This window comes from Mobula hypostoma, chromosome 6 (genome assembly GCF_963921235.1).
Source record: "Mobula hypostoma chromosome 6, sMobHyp1.1, whole genome shotgun sequence".
In the NCBI taxonomy this organism is placed as follows: domain Eukaryota; kingdom Metazoa; phylum Chordata; class Chondrichthyes; order Myliobatiformes; family Myliobatidae; genus Mobula; species Mobula hypostoma.
The window spans coordinates 104,496,666-104,517,379 of NC_086102.1; the positions used below are offsets into that span (position 1 = coordinate 104,496,666).

At 43.8% G+C, this 20,714-nt stretch overlaps 1 protein-coding gene across 1 annotated transcript in view; it reads left to right on the forward strand.

Moving 5' to 3' along the window:
- Window positions 1-20,633, forward strand: part of cnppd1 (cyclin Pas1/PHO80 domain containing 1) — a 64,970-nt gene extending 44,337 nt beyond the window's left edge. The window contains exons 4-8 of the mRNA XM_063051352.1: window positions 464-584; window positions 2,823-2,951; window positions 6,624-6,685; window positions 14,408-14,525; window positions 17,184-20,633. Coding sequence (XP_062907422.1) covers window positions 464-584; window positions 2,823-2,951; window positions 6,624-6,685; window positions 14,408-14,525; window positions 17,184-17,897 — 1,144 coding nt within the window. The 3' untranslated portion in view covers window positions 17,898-20,633. The remainder of the gene's footprint in view (window positions 1-463; window positions 585-2,822; window positions 2,952-6,623; window positions 6,686-14,407; window positions 14,526-17,183) is intronic.
- The last annotated feature ends 81 nt before the right edge of the window (window positions 20,634-20,714 follow it).

Genomic DNA, 20,714 nt, shown 5'->3' on the forward strand with positions numbered 1-20,714 from the left:
ATAATTAGTGGGTAATTGCAGCCACAGTCTGTAAGGAGTTTGTACGTTCTCCCTGTAACTTGCATGGGGGCTCCAGTTTCCTCTCACATTTCAAAGATGTATAGCTAGCGTTGGTGAGTTGTGGACATGCTGTGTTGGTGTCGAAAGTTTGGTGACACTTGCGGGATGCCCAGCACAATCCTTGCTGATTTGACTTAATGCAAAACGAGGTACTTCACTGAATGGTTTGATGGGTGTAATTCAACTTGTTGGGCCTGAAGGACCTGTTAACTATGCATAAATAAAAATGAAATAAATTGGAAAGCTATGTGGGAGGGAAGGGTTAGATTGATCTTAGAGTAAGTTGAAGATTGGCACAGCATTGTAGACTGAATGAAGGGCCTGTGCTGTGCTGTTCCATATTTTATCTTCTACATTCTCAGAAATGATTCTGTAAGCTGGTGGTGTCCGCTTTTTTCCATAGAGAGGCCTGTATCTCACCTTGTGCGATGATGCTTGCTCTTGTCTACATTGAACGGCTTCGACATCGAAACCCTGAGTACCTGCAGCAGATCTCTTCATCTGACCTCTTTCTAATATCCATGGTGAGTAAACAGCCTTTCTACCAGCCCTGCCTTAGTTCTTTCAGATATAAAGGAAGAAAGTGTGTGATTTTCTTCAATGCCTTCCACATTCTCTGGACATTCCAACAAACTTGTGGCTAATGAAGTTCAAGTTCATTGTCATAAGCATACATAGACAGATATGAATACCACAAAAATATCTCTTTGCAGCAGCACAATACTTTACAGACATGACAGACAAATCAATTAATTGACATTTAAATTAACAAAACATATACAACAAAGTTAACATAACAGTATCAGTGCAAGCTAAAGAGAGAAAATGAGGCAGTCTGAAGTAGTGTTAAAAAATTTCAGGTGGTTCCAAGCACTATATGGCTGTAGGAAGGAAGCTGTTTTTGAACCAGCAGGCTTCTTGATGGCTCATGGAAAATGGATAGTTGATGTTTAGGATCGAAACCCTTCTCATCAGTCCAAATCAAGGGTCTGAACTGTCTTATTCCCTCTCCAGGTGCTGCCTAACCTGATGAGTTCCCCAGCAGTTCATTGTATCTTTCCTTTAATTGCCCATCCCCATTTGCCCTTGAGAAGATGCCAAGTGAGCTGCCTTGTTGAGCTACTGCAGTTGTTGAGGTGTGAGTATACCTACAGTGCTGTTAGCAAGAAAGTTCCAGGATTATGATCCAGTGACAATGAAGGAACAAATCCTGTTTCCAAATCAGGATTGTGCGTGGTTTGAAGAACAGCTTATGCTCCCTTGTCCTTTTAGCTGGTAAATGTCATGTGTTTGGAAAGTGCCATCTAAGAAGACTTAGTGAGTTTATTTGTTATTCTATCTGAAAATTAAATTAGATTTTTTATCATATGCACATCAAAGCATACAGTGAAATGTGTTGTTTGCATTAACAACCAACACAACTTAAGGATGTGCTGGGAGCAGCCTGCAAGTGTCACCACACATTCTGGCACCAACGCAGTGTTCAGTAGAGCAGCAGGCGGTCTATATACAACAGCAGCAAAATACAGTCAGGCCTCCAACCATGGGATGGCCTTCTTCAGGTTTCCAAGCTCCAGTCCTTGTCATAGGCCCCAAACTAACAGATATCGTGCTTCCAACCTCTAGTCTTGATGACTTGGGTCTTCCCTGAATATGCCGATCCTTGGGTTCAACCTCCAGACTCAGATTCGACAGCCTATGGGTTTTGACACCAGCACTCATTGATCATGGCCTTTGATCTCAAATTACTATTGGATTTGCAGCCTCCACCCTTTCCATCCTTTTTTTTAGATTATATTAACCTGCTATGTTTTAGGGAGGAAGCTAACTTAATCTCCTTGCACTCATTCATCTTAAACTTGCATTACCAAATACAATATATTGGCAGTTGACAAGGCACAAAGGAAGTCATGATCATCCACTGCAACCAAGGAAGACCCCAGTTTGAGAAGATTACTTGTACCACTGGATCCAATCTTCTGAGGTTGAGAGAATGGAACTGCCCCAATGCAATGGATTTTCCACTTTAAAAACTCTCCCACACAGGTCTCTTGTCATTGTTGAATATGATGGACAACCAACAGCATACTGCTAGTGCAAAAAGTTTCCTCTCATTTACCCCAGACTAAATTTTCAATACTGATTGCAGTTTATGGTAATTAGTAGTAGATGAAGAGCATTCAGATGCCCCCAAACTAAAGATATGGCACTATAGAATTGCACAATTACCCCTTCACTGTTAGCAAATGCTTGTAGGCTGATCAGAGATGGTTATAAATCTTTAAAATGTATTACTTTAAAAGGTCTTAGGTTCTTTTGCTTAATATTTCTTTTAGTTCGCAATGTTATTGCTGTGTCTGTCTGTTTTTATTTAGAGATAGCTGTAGTAGTGCAATCCCTTGAGTTGAGTATGATCTCCTTGGGCTTGTCTTTGGGAGGCTGCAGAGGTCAATCCAGGATCCACATATTCTGGTGCAGTGTGGACATGAGTGGTTGGATCTTTTGGTTGTTCGAAAGGCCAGATACAGCACAGAACCAGCACAGAACCAGGCTATGCTGCACAATTACACCTATGTTACCAATTAACCTCCCAAGTTGTATGTCTTTGGAATGTGGGAGGAAACTGGAGCACCTGGAAGAAACCCACAGGGTCACGGGGAGAAAATACAAACTCCTTGCAGGCAGTGGTCAGAAAGTGAACTAGTGTGGCACTGTAATAGCCTCGTTAACACATTCTACTTGCTGTTTCATCTTTGTTGCAGATGGTGGCCAGCAAGTACCTGTACGATGAGGGAGAGGAGGAGGAAGTGTTTAACGATGAGTGGGGAGCTGCCGGCAAGTTGGACGTTCAAGTGGTCAACACTCTGGAAATGAACTTTCTGCAAGCTATTGTAAGTTCTCACGTCTGTCCACTTGAAAATGTGCAGAATTTACTGTGGAAGACAGTAACAGTATGGTGGAAGTTCCAGGTGTCAGGGGTTATGAAGTGAAGTTACTATTACCAGAGAGAAGGTTCTTGGGAAACTGAAAGATCTGAAGGTAGATAAGTCATGTGGACATGACAGTGTACACTCCAGGGTTGTGAAAAAGGTGGCTGAAGAGATTGTGGAGGTATTAGTAATGGTTTTTCAAGAACCAATAGATTCTAGAATAGTTCTGGAAGGCTGGAACATTGTAAATATCACTCCACTCTTCAAGAAGGAAGAGAGGCGAAAGAAAGGAAACTATAGGCAAGTTAGTCTGATCTCACTGGTTGGGAAGATGTTGAAGCTGATTATTAAGGGTGAGGTCTCAGAGTACTTGGAGGAACAAGATAAAATAGGTCATCGTCAGCATAGTTTCCTCAATGGAAAATCTTGCCTGACATATCTGTTGGAATTCTTTGAAGAAATAATAAGCAGGATAGACAAAGGAGAATCATTTGATGTGTATTTGGACTTCCAGAAAGCCTTTGACAAGGTACCACACCTGAGGCTACTTAACAAGCTACAAGCCTAGGAAAGATTCCAGCATGGAGAAAGTAGTGGCTGATTGGCAAGAGGCAAAGAGTGGGAATAAAATGAGCCTTTCCTGGTTGACTGGCAGTGACTAGTGGTGTTCCACAGGGGTCTGTGTTGGGAAAGATTCTTTTTGCATTATATGTCAATGATTTGGATGATGGAATTGATGGCTTTGTTGCAAAGTTTGCTGACAATATGAAAATAGGTGAAGGAGCAGCTAGTTTTGAGTAAGTAGAGAGGCTACAGAAGGACTTTGATTAGGAGAATGGACAAAGAAATGGCAGATGGAGTACAGTGTTGGGAAGTGTATGATCATGCACTTTGGTAGAAATATAATGGTTGACCATCTTCTAGATGGAGAGAAAATGCAAAAACAAACTGAGGTACAATGGGACTTGGGAGCCCATGTGCAGTATTCCCTAAAGGTTAATTTGCAGGTTGAGTCTGTGGTGAAGAAATCAAATGCGATGTTACCATTCATTTCAAGAGGACTAGAGTATAAAAGCAAGAATGTAGTGTTTATAAAGCATTGGTGAGGCCTCACAAAGTATTGTGAGCAATTTTGGGCCCCTTAAATGTTGTGATGAAACTAGAGAGGGTTCAAAGGAGGTTTATGAAAATTGAATGGCTTGTCATATGAAAAGCATTTGATGGCTATGGGCCTATAATTACTAGAATTCAGAAAAATGAGGGGTGACCTCATTGAAACCTATCAAATGGCAAATGGCCTTGATAGAATGAATGTGGAGAGGATGCTCCTTATGATGGGAGAGTCTAAGACCAGAGGACACAGCTTCAAAATAGAAAGACGTCCTTTTGGAACAGAGATGAGGAGGAATTTTTTTAGCCAGAGAGCGGTGAATCTGTGGAATTCTTTGCCACAGGCCAAGTCTTTATGTATATTGAGGGCAGAGGTTGATAGATTCTTGATTAGTCAGGGCTTGAAGGGATACGAGGAGAAGGCAGGAGATTGGGGCTGAGAAATGGTAGAGCAGACTCAATGGGCCAAATGGCCTAATTCTGCTCCTATATCTTATGGTCTTGTAGAATCACTTAAAGAAGCAAAGACTGCTAAAGTATTCGGTGTAATCCAAACCTCCTGCAATTGTTGGATTTACATTTAAAATTTAGTGCCTAATGTCATTAAATTATTCAACTGACCCTCTGTGCACATTTATCAAGAGAGCTGTCTAAATATCCAGTCCATAAGACCAGAAGACAGGGATCGGAATTGGGCCATTCAGCCCATCTGATCTATTCCACCATTCCAGCAATTGATTTATTTCAATCTCATTCTCCCACCTTCTCCTGTAACATTCAATATCCTTACAGATCAAAAACCTATCAAATTCTACTTTAAATATACCCAAATAACTTGGCCTTCACAACTGCCTATAGCAATCAGACAATATCAATCATGTGCAGTCTACCTAAGTGATGGCACCGCTCAGATGGGACTTTAATGTTGTCAGTCCTGGTTATCCCATGCTTGTATCCTGACCATGGGTCCATCAACAGATAGTCTTTTGGCATTTGTTCTAAAAGTCATCTTAGTGGCAGTGGGAAAATAAGATCAGTGCACCCTCTGCATAACATTCACCTGTACTTGGATGGACTTGTGAATTGCTGTGATTTAAAAGAAGACAGTTTGGCTCATCATACACATGCAAATACTGATAGATTACCCACAAACAAGAAAATCTGCAGATACTGGAAAACCGAGCAACACACAAAATGTTTTGGCCCAAAATGTCGACTGTACTTTTTTCCATAGTTGCTGCCTGGTCTGCTGAGTTCCTCCAGCATTTTGTGTTGCTGATAGGTTACCCTATTGTTCTACTGATATCCTGTAAATCTTCTCTCTTGCACTAATAATTTAAGATTGAGTGATTTTCTTGAAACTGATCCCACCATGTTCTTGCATAGAACACTCCAAATCTCAACAACTCAATATTAAAGAATACTGCCTGAGCTCTCTCCAACTTCCTTGCCATTATCTTTGGTTACCATTGGTTCTGGTTCTGTCTGCCATTCATCTTTCCTCTAATAGTTCTCATTCTCACCTCCTTTACTTATTAGAGTCCACCTCTAGCCCTTAGTGTTCCCACTTATCACCTTCCAGTATCGCATCTTCACATTCCTGTCCCCCTACTTTGCATCATCTGCCTCTCAATTTTGTGTCCCTGTCTCTTACTGCCTTCCAACTCCACCTCTGCTCCCCTCCCCTCCCCTCCCTTACCTGGTGTAACCTGCCCATCATCTAACACCCCTCCTCAGTGCACCATTCACTGCTGCCTCCTGTCTTGCCACTCTCCTTCTCTTTATACTGGTTATCTCGCCTCGCTATTCTCAGTCCTGATGCTGGGGTTCGCCCTGAAATGTCAAGTTTCTTTCCTCCCGCAGATGCTGCTCAACCCATTGAGATTCACATGAAATGTATCAGCCTTTTCAAATATATCCTCTTGTCAAGAATTAAGATGCAATATTGTTTATTGTCATCCTTCTATACACAAGTGTAAAGGAGAACAAAATGATTATTAGTCCAGATCCAATGCAGCACAAAAAAAACAGTTAAGTATAAAGAATAGAATAAAAATACAAAAGATAAAACAATCCTATAAAACACAATGTACAAATAATTGTTATATACATATACTGATTGTATGTACATAAAGCAACCCATGTAACTTTCTGTTATCTCTTGTTTTGTGGTTGTAATGGAAGTAAAGCTATACTTTACAGTAATGGAGCATTCCCATTCCAAGTAGAGGGCTTTGAGTTGCCTAGCATTGAGTAAGAAGCAAATCTGGATGTTTATATGGATATTTCAAAGAGACACTGCGATTTTAATTTTTAAAGTAGAAGAGAACTTTAGACCTGTTTATTTCCTCCAGCATTGTGTATGTGTGTTATTGTAGATTTCTAGCATCTGCAAGATTTACACGAGATCCATTCACTTGCACCTTTCTTCCAGGAGGGCATGGTTTGAAACAAGGCCTGCTGGTTCGATGTGTACTGTGTCACAGATTACACTCAACAAGTTTTTGTTTCATGGCTTTTCAGGATTGGAACCTGTACGTTAATACCCAGGAATTCTTTGAGCTTTTGAGTCGACTGGAGGGAAGGTAGGTGTGCTATTGTATTGTTGGCTGTTGGCAAGGAACGCTTACTGTGTTTACAGGCGGTTGTGATGGGAAACAAAAAAAAGACTTTGAGATATCCTGTAGTTCTAAAAGAGCATAGAACATAATACTGAGCAGGCCCTTTGAGCCACAATGTTGTGTCAACCTTTTAACCTATTCCAAGATCAAACCCTTCCTTCCCACATAGCACTTCATTTTTCTATCATCCATGTGCCTATCCAAGAGTCTTTTATATGTATCTGCCTGTGCCATTAGCCCTGGCAGCATGTTACATGTACCCAGCACTCTTCTACCCCTGATATTCCCCCTATACTTTCCTCCAATCACCTTTCCAGTTCAGAAGAAGGGTCTCGGGCTGAAATGCCAACAGTTTATTCGTTACCATAGATGCTGCCTGACCTGCTGAGTTCCTCCGGCATTTTGTGTGTGCTATCTTAGATTATGCCCTTTTATATTAGTCAATTCCACCCTGGGGGGAGGAAGTCTCTGGTTATTCACTCAAATTGACTTATCATCTTGTATACCACCATCAAATCACCTCTTATCCTCCACTCAAAAGAGAAAAGTCCTAGTTTGCTTGACCTGCCCTCATAAGGCATTCTCTCTAATCCAGGCAGCATCCTGGTAAATCTCCTCTGCACCCTCTCTAAAGCTTCCATATCCTTCCTATAGTGAGGCGATCAGAACTGAGTGCAGTGAGAAACGGGATGTTAGAGCAGAAGTTGACCGTAAAAGCCAATTCTGGTTTCAGATCAGATTCAGATTTATTTATCGTATGTACATTGAGATGTACAGTGAAATATACCATTAACGTTAATCACCAACACATCCAAGGATGTGCTGGGGGCAGCCTGCAAGTGTCACCACACATTCCGTCACACTGATGTAGCATTCCCATAAGGATCGGCAGAGCAACACACAACATAACAAAACAGAACGTACAAAGCAACAGTGAAACAAGCCCCATTCCTCCATCCCTCCCTCCCACTTACCCACACACATACACAGTCCTCCAACCCCACGACAGGCTGTCCTCTTCAGCCTTCAGGAGGCTCGTGGATTTACAGACACCGGGCCCCAACTTCCCCAGCAGACTCGCAGACCTAGGCTCCAGTTCTCGGAGTCTTCTCCAATCTGGTGCTGGTTGGTCCCATTTCTCAATTATTCTCCTGCCTGATTTTTACATCATTTTACTCCCTTGTATACACAATGTCATGGAATCTTTCCAGACTGCCTGAGGGTACGTATGTTTGACAGCACCTCTCCCCCACTGAAGCAGCTGGAATGGACAACTTTGTACTCAAGGTCTTGAGGCAGGAGATGTGAACTTCCAACTCTTGACTCAGTAGTGTTACCTAGCGATCTGCAGCTAATACATAATTAAGAACAATTATGTATCGAGTAGCACAGTAGAGGAACAGTTAGCGTGAAGTTGTTCTGCGCCAATGACCCAGGTTTAATTCCCACCGCTGTCAGTAAGGAGTCTGTATGTGACCATGTGAGTTTCCTCGAGGTTCTTTGATTTCCTCCCACATTCCAGTGACGTACGGGTTAGTGGGTGGGTTAATTGATCATATGGATGTAATAGGGCGGCACTGGCTTGTTCGGCCTGTTACCATGCTGCATCTTTAAATAATATTCTTTTAAAAACAACACACAAACTGCAGGAGGAACTCGGTCAGTTGAGGATCTACGGAGGGAGAACGAACTGTCGATGTTTCAGGCTGCAACCCTTCATCAGGACTCAGAAGGGAGGAATATGTGGGATGGAAGAGTTAGACTGATCTTAGAGCGGGTTAAAAGGGCAACACAACATCATGGGCCAGAAGGCCTTATTGTGTTACATTCTGTGTTCCATGTTAACCCAGCAACTTGGGTAGCATCTATGGAAAGAAATAAACAGAAAGAAATGGGGCAGGAGCCAGAAGGGGGCAGAATGGAGTTTCTTTCCCCTTCCTTTCCATATCTGATGAAGGGTCTTGGCCCAAAGCATCAACTGTTTATTCATCTCAATGGATGCTGCCTGACCTGCTGAGTTTCTCCAGAATTTTGTGTGGTGATCTGGATTTCCAGCATCTGCGGCAATCTCTTCTGGTTACATAATTAAGAATTTGTATCTGGCCTGGAAAACGCTGTAATTACAGTGAGTTTAATTTACTGTGCATACTTGCTGTACAGGTACCTGAGCAGCTTTGGCCATACAGTAGGGAATATTATCACAGACACAAGATTCTGCAGGTGCTGGAAATTTTGAGTAATACACACTAAATGCTGGAGGATCTCAGCAGGACAGGCAGCATCCATGGAGAGGAATAAAAAGTCAGCCCTTCATTGGGACTTGTTATCAACTAGCTCTGGATCATTCATTTCAAAGACATCCCAGGAGCTTAGAAATTGGCATCTTAGAGTGATGGCATTTTTGCAGGCAGCTTCTCTTAAAACAGCTTCTAAAAACACAACAGGGTTTGCATGCAAAAAGATGCTGTTAGTGTAACACATTGTGGCGTAGCGGTTAGTGTAACAGTTCCAGTGGCCTGGGTTCGATTCCCGCAACTGTCTATAAGGACTGTTACGTGCCCCGTAACTGGGTTGCCAAACCAGCAGAAATGGACCACTTAGTTGGAGCCTGGATTACTGGAACTATGAAAGTTTTATTAAAGAAATAAGTAACACAGTACTCTAATAGTAAGGATATAAATGCAATAGGTTAGCAATGAATAAACACACACGTACACAGAACTAGGATAATAGGATCAATCAAGCTCTATCGCAGTCTAGGGGTAAAATGATCAGTCTCAAGTGACACAGAGTTCAGTTCAGTTTCAGTTTGCTGTAATCGCTGTTGTGCCATTGGGGAGAGAAAGAGAGAGTGAATGCTGATATTCAAATCGGATTCAACAGACCTTTGATATTCCTCGCAGTTAGCTTTCGGCGCGAGCCCTTTTTAATGTCCTCTGAGGTCACCGACTGTGACCCCTCCGTTCCGGATACAATCGTTCTTCTGCGGTGAACCCGGCACCCAAGCGAAGGTGGACACACACACCAGGTTCCCGCCGATCGTACCTTCTCACCCTGTGCGTCTATGGTCGGTCCCGCGACCAGACCTCCAAAACTCACACCAACTTGTGGGGGCACACCGCTTTTCCAGGGTCTCGTTATCTCGTGGTGTAGTGGTGTGTCTTTGCCTTAGCGAACCTGTTCCTTTTATCCCCCTGCTGGGGTATCGCCTGTCCATCAAACTTCAAACAGTTCAGGTTCAAAGCAACCGGTCTAAACAATACTCGGAACTGTGTCTCTTTTCGTTAATCTCTCTTGTCTCTCTCTCATTAGCATTTTGAATGTTTCCCCCATTTGTCTCTCTCTTATCTCTCTTATCGGCATCAATCTTCTGATAACTTGGTCTGTTGTCACACCCCTACCCTTCAAAGGATCTTTACCGGGGTAAAAATTATAGGCATGAATACATTATTAGATACACACAAATATATATGTTCATCAGCTATTTGGCTAATACAGAGAATTTTAAGTTGCCAACACCTTGACAGACAGCAATTACATTTTCCGTTCCTTTTATATGTGTTATTTTAATAATCCTCTAAGACCAGGCTCCAACTTAGCAAACTTCATAGTGGCCAGAAACACTAATGAGTTGTGATCAGTGTAACTTCTCAGTGGTTTTCATCCTGGACCAAGATAACAAGGGTCGTCCCATACCAACTTAGCATTCTTTGGCAAGAGCTTAGTAAGAGGGTGGGTAATATCCGCAAAGTTCTTGCAAAACTTCCTATAGTACCCCCCCATCTCCAAGAACCTTCTCAGGGCTCTCTTGTCTTTCGGGGTTGGGACCTCAGAGATAGCCCGCACCTTAACTTGCATCGGTGCCAGCTGCCCCTGTCTTACCACAAATCCCAGATAAATGACCTTCGCGTGGCCGAACTCACTTTTTGCGAGGTTCACTGTCAGGTTGGCTTCGGACAGCTGTTTAAACAACTCCTCTACTGCCACAATGTGCTCCTCCCACGTGTCACCCCAGACCACTACATCGCCAATATACACTTCTGTGTTCTTTAGCCCTTTTGTCACTGAATTAATCATTCTATAGGGGTGTTGCTCACTAGGCTGACCTGATGTGACAGCAACACCATGTCCCAGCTCTTTGCATCGCTTCGGGACATTCGGACATACGTGTGCGTGCTGTTTAATTAGCTCTTGTAACGGGTCGCTTTGTTCGGAGATTAAGTGAGAGAACTCATCAGCAAAGTTGGTCAACACAATAGAGTTCTCCCATCTGGTCAGCACCACACTTATCTTTTCAAAATGGGTCCTCCCCTTATCAGGTGGCACCCTAGCCTCATTAATTTTCATGATATCACCAGCTAGATCTGTTTTCTGATCGTGTTGAGCTTTTAACATGTTAATAGCCTCTAACTGTGTTAACTCACGTCTACGATAGTCAATAACATCCTTCCTCCTGGGCAGCCAGTAAAACTCTTTCATGATTCCGCTGACTGTTTTCCTCCCCCCCAAAATGTCCGCCAAGCGGTATCTTGTGGGCCAGGTTAAGAATCTCATCCCCATAAATTTTTGGCACCATCCCCCATTCCTCATCTGCGGGCACGGTACTTGGTCTCCCTTTCTTCCTTAGCACTCCCTCCTCCACACAATAGCCTACTGGCTCCCTTTTTAATTCTGCGTCAGAGAGAGCTGTCTCCGCCGAAACCATCAGCCCCTCGTCTCGCACCTGTGCCTGTACAAATTCCTTCCTGGCTAATGCTAAGTCTGCCTCAGCTCCCTCACTTCCTCCTGTTCCACTACGCTCCTTCTTTTCACTTTCTAACCCCCCAGTACAAGGCTGGTAAAAACGTCTCAGCCAATTCTATAGTTACTTTGGCAGCCTTTCTGGACACACGCCAAGTCACTGCGCAAATGGGATAAACCTGTGAGTCCATGGGCAGGGCCTCCATCCTGGCAGGCTGGCTGGTCAGTTTTACTGCTGAGAACACATTTCCGCCGGCGAGGTCATTACCAAGTAAGACCTCCACATCTTTCATCGGTAGTTCGAGCCTCACCCCGATCGTGACCGGTCCGGAGACCAAGTCGCTTTTTAGGTGTATCTGGTGCAAAGGTACTGCTTCAGTCCCTTTTCCAATGCCTTTAATGACCCTGACCTCCCCAGTCTGGGTCTCTGAACGAAAGTCTTAACACACTCTTTAATATCAATGACTGACACGCTCCCGTGTCTCTCCAGATCCGTACTGGAACTGGGTTTAACCCCTCCTTCACCGACACCAATCCAGCCGAGATAAACCTCTCGCGCCCTTTGTCAAACCTTTTCTCTCCTAGCGGTTTGTTTACCAGCTCAATACAGCCAGTCGGAACCGCCGTTTTCCCTTTTCCCATCTCCTTCTTTGGGGTAAAGCACCTGGACGCAAAGTGTCCAACTTTCCCACAATTATAGCATATGACCCCAGGAGACTTCCTACCAAACTGCTCCCGGTCTACCTTATCCTTCTCACTAGTCCCCGGCTTACTTTCTGACTTTTCTGGCGGACTCTCCCCGCCGTCCTGACTACCCTTCTAGTAGCCTTTACTCAGGGCAAACTTCGTTTTATGTGTCAACGCGTACTCATACGCTAACGTAGCAGTTGCGGCTAAAGTGTCTGCCTCTTTCTCATCGAGGTAGGGTCTCATACCTTCAGGGACACAACCTTTAAACTGCTCAATCAGGATTAGCTGTAGCAGTTTATCATAATCCCCATTGACCCCTTTCAAGGCGCACCAACGCTCACAATATGTCTGCAGCTCATGGGCAAACTCTAAATACGTGCGGCCCCACTGCTTCCTCGCATTCCGGAACCTCTGCCGGTATGCCTCCGGGACCAACTCATAAATCCTGAGGATGGCCTCTTTCACCACCTCATACCTCTGGGTATCTTCTGCGGACAAAGCCGAGTAAGCTTGTTGGGCTTTTCCTTTAAGTACACTCTGAAGCAAAACAGCCCATTTATCCCTCGGCCAGTCCTGACTTGCAGCAACTTTTTCGAAATGGAGAAAGTACCGATCAACATCGGTCTCGTCAAATGGGGGAACCAGCCTAACCTCCTGGGTCGCCCTGAACCCTCCACCTTGGTTCGGCATGGGCCCCTGCACTGCCATCATCTTTAACCTCTCCAGCTCGAATTCCCTTTCCCTCTGTTTCTCCAACTGCCTCTCTTCTCGCTCCAACTGTTTGTCCCTCTCTTCTCGCTCCAACTGCCTCTCTCTCTCTTGCCGTTCTAACTGTTTTTCTTCGTGTTCTAGCTGTCTTACCCGGAACTCGTGCTTAAGTCTCAATTTTTCAAGCTGCACCTGTGCTGCGTTTCCACCAGGTTTTCCAATAGATATCACCTCCAGCTCCCCTTGGGGAAACACACCTTTAGACACATAATGCTCTATGATAGCTCTGTGCATCTCCTCTCTCCTCATTGTCGACTTCCTCTTAAAAAGATTCAACTGTTTGGCCACAGCTGCCAATTCTACTTTCCTGGCATCCTCTAATGCCTCCAAGGTCGGCGCCTTAGAAATTCCTCAATCTCCATTTCTGCTATTTGCCTTTTCTTTCTTTCGGGAATTTTAACCCAATCAATTTACCCCGTCCCAAATTTAGCGTTCAAAATCACGGACGAGAACCCCACTTATGTTACGTACCCTGTAACTGGGTTGCCAAGCCAGCAGAAATGGACCACTTAGTTGCAGTCTGGATTACTGGAACTAAGAAAGTTTTATTAAAGAAATAAGTAACACAGTACTCTAATAGTAAGCATATAAATGCAACAGGTTAGCAATGAATAAACACGCATGTACACAGAACTAGGATAATAGGATCAATCAAGCTCTATCGCAGTCTAGGGGTAAAATGATCAGTCTCAAGTGATACCGAGTTCAGTTCAGTTTCAGTTTGCAGTAATCGCTGTTGTGCCATTGGGGAGAGAGAGAGAGAGAGTGAATGCTGATATTCAAATCGGATTCAACAGACCTTTGATATTCCTCACAGTTAGCTTTCGGCGCAAGCCCTTTTTAATGTCTTCTGAGGTCACCGACTGTGACCCCTCCGTTCTGGATACAATCGTTCTTCTGTGGTGAACCCGGCACCCAGGCAAGGGTGGACACACACACCAGGTTCCCGCCGATCGTACCGTCTCACCCTGTGCGTCTATGGTCGGTCCCGCGACCAGACCTCCAAAACTCACACCAACTTGTGGGGGCACACCGCTTTTCCAGGGTCTCGTTATCGCGTGGTGTCGGGGTGTGTCTTTGCCTTAGTGAACCTGTTCCTTTTATCCCCCTGCTGGGGTATCGCCTGTCCATCAAACTTCAAACAGTTCAGGTTCAAAGCAACCGGTCTAAACAATACTCGGAACTGTGTCTCTTTTCGTTAATCTCTCTCGTCTCTCTCTTATTAGCATTTTGAAGTTTCCCCCTTTTGTCTCTCTCTTATCTCTCTTATCGGCATCAATCTTCTGATAACTTGGTCTGTTGTCACAGGACGTTCTCCCCATGACCAAGTGGGTTTCCTGTAGATGCTCCGGTTTCCCCTCGCGGTCCAAAGATGTACAGTTAACTGGTCACATGGGTGTAACTGGGCACCATAGGCTTGTTGGATCAAAGAGACCTTGCTGAATCTCTAAATAAAAAAAATAAAATTAATTTCTTTTTTTCTCATAGAGTGGCTGAGTCGCAGGGATTAAAGAGAGGCTGGTTCACCTATACGGACTTGTGTGTGTTATTGGAGCAGGCGCTGTGGCAACAGGTGTTTACCGAATTCTACCAGCATGTTGTCAAGGTAGTGTCCAGTCATACCCTTACTAATGGTTTGGTTCTTGATAAAGGGCAGCTAAGTAGGCAAGTGTAATGTGCGTTTAGTAGCAGTAAAATATTTCATAGCTTCTCACTAACTTGAGTCAATGCAGTGAAGGTAACCTTGGGACAGCAGCAATAATTTTGTTAACTTTTCTCATTGCTGGTAAGTCAGTGAGGTTGGCATTCGGGCAAGATAGGTTGGGCTTGTATTCTCAAGTAACAATGCAAAATGCTGAGGGGACTCAGCAAGTTGGGCAGCATCAATGGAGTCGACTTTACAGGCTGAAAGCCTCCATCAGGACTAGAAAAGAAGGGGAAAGAAGCCGGAATAAGGAGGAGAAGTTGGAACCTCGAAGCTTCTCAAATCATTCGTCCTCTCCCCCACACACCAAATGCTAGATTCAGGTTGGGATTAATTTACATATCACAGGAACATTGAAACATACAGTGAAGTGCATTAACAACCAACACAACCCAAGGATGTGCTGGGGGCAGCCCACAAGTGTCACCACAAATTCTTGTGCCAACGTAATATGACAGCCATGTTGGCAGAACAACAGCAACAAAATCACAACAGCATAACAAGCCCCTTTCCACTCTCTGGCCATTCAAACACAAAGATAATCCTCCAACTCCAGGACCAGCCACCTCTTAGTTTCCTGTGGACTCACAGACCCTGGGCTTCAACCATTGGGCCTCAACTTTGACCAAATTCAGTCTTCAATCTTTGATATCGACCCAGGACTCTGATCAGGATGGGACTTCGTACTCCAAACTTTGTTTTGGGCTGAGACAATGTCACGATTAGAACACGAGGCCAAATCGTGATCTCAGTTTACTTTGAAAATGTAACTAATGCACTACAGCATAGAAACAGCCATTTGGCCCATCTTGTCTGGGCTGAACTCTTATTCTGCCTAGTCCCATTGACCTGCTCATAGACCGCTGCCATCCATGTACCTATCCAAATGTAGCCCCCCCCCGGCCACCCTCAGGGTCGCTCGGCTCGCTGTCGTCTAGGGAAACAGCCCTCGCCCCGCCAAACTGGGTAATAGTTTGTGTGAATGCTGCGTGAGGTACCCCACCCCGCCCAAATAACAGACAATACACCAGATGCAATTAAATGATTTACAGTTTATAGATATTACTGGAACTATATAATTAAGAGAGAATAAAATATAAAAGGAAAATAAAAGGCGCCACACTTATCAAAGTTCAATCTCTTTGTGCACGAAACAGTTGGAGCTCAAGGACCTTCTTCTTCACCCTTCGACCTCCTCGGACCACCTCGACCGGCCGCCTGGGACCAACAACAGTGGTCGACCAGACGCTCCACCCTAGTCCGATTTAGTCTCCTCGCCGAACGCCCTCCTCGGGGTCTGACCCCGCTAGCGGACATCACAGCACTTCGTCAATTCTCTGTCTCGCTCTCCCCCCTTCTGCCCCAAAACCCTGTGCATACAGTATCTTCAAATACACCAAAACCATAACAACTATCCCAATTGGTTAATAGTACCCTCTTCTACAAGCTGCTAGCGCAAACTTTCTCAGCGTTTAACACAACAAAGCCACATTCCCCAGATTAACATAACAAAGACGCCATTTTAATTAGCCTCCGCAGTAACATAAAAGTCGAAACCCCCTTACACAAATTTCTCTTAAATGTTCCGCTGGCAGCTCGCTCTATACTCACCGCCTCTAGTGAAGAAATTTTCCCCTCATGTTCCCCTTAAACATTTCACCTTTCAACCTTAACCCATGACCTTAGTTCTAATCTCACCATTCCTCAATGGAAAACCCTTGCTTGCATTTTCCCAATCTATACCCTTTATAATCTTGTACCCCTCTGTCAAATCCCCCTTCATTCTGCAGTGCTTCAGGGAATGAAGTCCTCACCTTTCCCTGTAAATCAACAACAGACTAATTATTTTTGTAAAGAATGCACCCATGGCTGTGCCATCAGCAATAGATAAATAGAGATATGGGAATGTCATAACCTGCATGTTCCCCTCCAAGTCACACTCCATCCTGATGGGAAAATATGTCAGTGGTCCTGAATTGTCACAGACTCAAAGTCTGCAACTCTGTTCCCAAGAGCACACTGGAAGGATGGCAGCGGTTCAAAAAGGCAGCTTAATACTGTCTTGTCAAGGGCACCAAAGGGCAGGGAGTAAATGATGTTCTTGCTGGCAATACTTCCTTGTAAATGAAAAAATATGTTTTAAAGATTAAAAAATTTGCTTTATTTGTCATATGTACATTGAAGCATAGGGTAAAATGTGTCAATTTGCATCAACAACCAACACAGTCCAAGGATTATGCTGTGGGTGGCTTGCAAGTATCGTCACACTTCAGGTGGCAACGTATGTCCACAACTCACTAACTCTAACTGTACGTCTTTGGAACGTGGGAGGAAACCAGAGCACCCGGAGGAAACCCACATGGTCATGGGGAAAATGTGCAAACTCCTTACAGACAGTGGCGGGAATTGTACCTTGGTGGTCACTGGTGCACTAATAGTGTTACACTAATCTCTACACTACCATGCTAATTGTTGAACTGAGTGTGAACTTGAAACATTAAAACCGCGGCTGTTTTAGATGTGCTTTAAAATTTCTGTGGTCTTCCTTTCTTGTTGCAGGTTGCCTGCATGTTGGGGCTAGTGTACCTAACCAGTGTGGCGGGAATAATCGCTGGTTCTGCTGTCGCTTGGCAAGCTATGTGCTCAAAGGGCCAGGTGGACATGATCCCGAAGACCGAGAAATCTGTTTTGAATCAAGGGTTTATCCTGGAGCCAATGAAATGCTCACACAAGGTTGAATCTTTCCCGTCGTTTAATTCAATGGCCATTGATGTAGCCAGAACTCAAGGTTATCCCTCAAGTCTCCGTTGCTGCATGTTGGAAAATGACTCGAGCAGGAGAGGTTCTGGATTTGCAATGACGGCTCTGTGCATCTGGGGGACGGTGCTGACCTCCCTCACATACGTGACTGACCAGCAGAACATGGAGAAGGAGCCTGGAATCCCGCCACCTATTTCCTGCTCCAACTGCTGCAAACTGCAAAGTGAAACTGGACTGGCTGTCCAGTGTGGGGCATCTAATCTCACATCCGTTACAGTCGCCTTCCGCCATAACCCATCAGAGGTGTTCACCACCTTTGATTCCCGCAGTGTTTTCTCCCCAAGGTGTAGAAGCTGCACAAAGGACAGGGTCATAAGGCAGCCTCCTTCAGCTCCCAGCTTTGAGCGACTAATGGACCTTCTGTGTCTTCCTGGCTCTCTGAGGATGAGAAGGTGTCCAATGGAAACAGCAACAGCATTCAACCAGCTCCTGATACCTGTCTTACCCAGTTAGACATACAATCCTCTTTCCAGTAGACTTTGCAATCAGTTGTTGAAGTTTTGACAAACTTTTTACCCCAGTTCCATTTGGAAACATTTAACTAATCTTAATATCCAGCAATCTGACCAGCAACAAGGTTATTGAAGTCACAGCACTCTTTGGGTCAACCAGAAACGGGTGGCCAATCTGGCAGCTGTTCTTAACCTACCAGCACTGATATGTATGCGTGCTAGCAAACTTGTTATTGTATCTTCAGGATACAAGAGTTACTAAATCCCTGTTAGTGATCATCAGCAATAAATTTGATATATTCAAAGTCACTTTCATTTCAATTGGTCCTTGTGCAGAGAGTATTTGTCTCAAAGCTCTTCCTCTGAACAGTAAATCACTTTGAGATGTAGTGACTTACTCTGGCTGCAGTTTTGTTACAGCAAATTACACAAAGAACCGCAGAATGAAAGATCTCAAGCTTGGTGCTGTCAGATGAAGAAAGATCCCACCAAGGAACTGCTTGAACAACGCTATGGAATTTATTTTAATGCCAGCCTTAACTGGAGCAAGAAACTGTTTGACATCTTGTCTGAATTTCTAGTCATGCATCACTCCCTGTTCGCTGTACCACAACATAAGTACTAGTGTTCTTTTAGCAGCCCCTATAACTGAAGAACTTTGTTTTACCAAGCAAAGGAGAATATAACCAACACTAAAGGCTTGTGGTTTACTTTTAAGTCACAACTTGACATTTACAGGATTTCTAAGATCTGCGTCTTTTATTACGGCTTTTATTTTGAAAGGGTTTGATGAAATTGTCAAGGAATTGGACGTGGAATCCAAAAGCTTCACATTTCCGTTCAGTGATGCTGGAAAACCTGAGGATAAAGTGATATAAGAGATTCTGCAGATGCTGGAAATCCAGAGTAATACATACAAAATGCTGGAGGAACTTGGGCAGCATCAATGGAGGGGAATAAACAGCTGACATTTAGGGCCAAGACCGTTCAGGATGCATAAAGTGACGTAATTTGTGCATCTTTGTGAGCATGCACGAAACTAAATTTACTAACAACTGTGTTATGTGTAGATTATATTGGGTGTTGTGTTTGCTATGCAGTTATAGTTTGGCTTTGGGGACTTTTGGTTTGACTTTAATGTTTTATTTTTACAGTGAATTTCTTATGTGGGAGACTTCAGTTTTTTCTCCTATAACCATATATAGAGATTGTAAGATTGGAGGCACTAAAGATCAATTTGACTTTCATACGTTGAAGGAGGGAAGCAGAAAAAAAGTACTTCTCTGCAAATGTTTCAGTGGTGAATTTGGTTACAAAGCAATTGCTATGCAGTTGGTTTCAGTTAGCTGAAGCAAGTTGTTAAATGATAAGTATCTGAATTATGGGGCTATGTGGTAAGCAAAAGCTAAAATGGGCTTTGTATTTATCATTTGTATATTTTGTATATGTAGCCTCCTACAGAGAGATTTCTCCTGTGCATTTAATAACTTCCTTACAAATCATTGAGATGGCAGGCTCTCACACACCTTGGTGCTTGCTAGGTGCTCAACTTGAATGTGCAGGTCTGTTCAGGTGCTTAGAAAGTTGTCAGCAGCCTGATATATCATCAGGGTCTCGTGTTGGGCACCCTTTTATACTGATTTTGTAGTCTGTGGCAATAAAGTGTCCAAAACTTAGCTGCAAAGATTGTCCATCAGTTACTCCCAAAAGAATTTTTAAAATAATGATCAACATATTTCATTTCATGTGCTGTCAAAATGGAAGTAAATGGTTCTTTCTCTTTCATTCTACAAACGAGCCAATTGCATTTATGTGTAACACATGCAAAAATGCTGGAGGAACTCAGCAGGTCAGGCAGCATCTATGGAGGGAAATGTACATTCAGCGTTTTGGGCTGAGGCCCTTCATCAGGACCTTCGCCCTCACCTGGTTTCACCAATCACCTGCCAGTTTGTACCTTCCCCTTCCCCCCGCCACACCTTATTCTAGCTTCTGCAGAATCTGATGAAGGATCTCAGCCTGAAACGTCAACTGTTTATTTCCCTCCATAGATACTGCCTGACCCGCTGAGTTCCTCTAGCAGTGTGTGTGTAACTCAAGATTTCCAGCACCTGCAGAGTCTCTTGTGCCTATCAATTACATTTACATTGCCCTTGAATTTATTAAACTGATTTTTTGCTTTGAAGGGTGAGAATAAACTTCCCTACATTTCCACCCTCCCTGCCCTCTATATTTTCTGGATCTTGTGTATCACTGCTTGTTGGGTTGACAGTAGTGCATTTATTGTATTTGTCAGTGGCACTTTGGGCTGGCTGCCTCACCCAGGAATGAGGCCGAATTCATTGTCACACAGAGATGCTCGCTATTCTTAAACCCTCCCTCCCACCATGTGATGTTCATGTTACTGGTATTTAACATCCATCTCTAATTCAGATGTTGATAATCTTTTTAAATCCATGTATCATCCATGTGGTGAAGGTGTACCCACAGAGATGTTGAGTAGGATTTTGTCACCAATAATAATGCAACAGTAATAGGATCAAGTCAGGCTAGTGTGTGAATTGAGGAGGATCTCAGAGGTGCCTGCTACCCATGCCCTAGCTGAGAGAACATTCATAGTTGGGGCCCATTTCCTATTGGCTTGCATTGAATAAGATCGAATGACCCAGCAAGCATGATTCCAGCACTGAGTAGGTTGATTTCAGCCAGAGAATTGGATGTTCCCTCTTATTAACAATTTCAGCACCAAAGAGGCCTGGAGGAAGGAATAAACGAAGCAGAACTATACTTCCTACAGCTATGTAATGGGCCTCTCTAG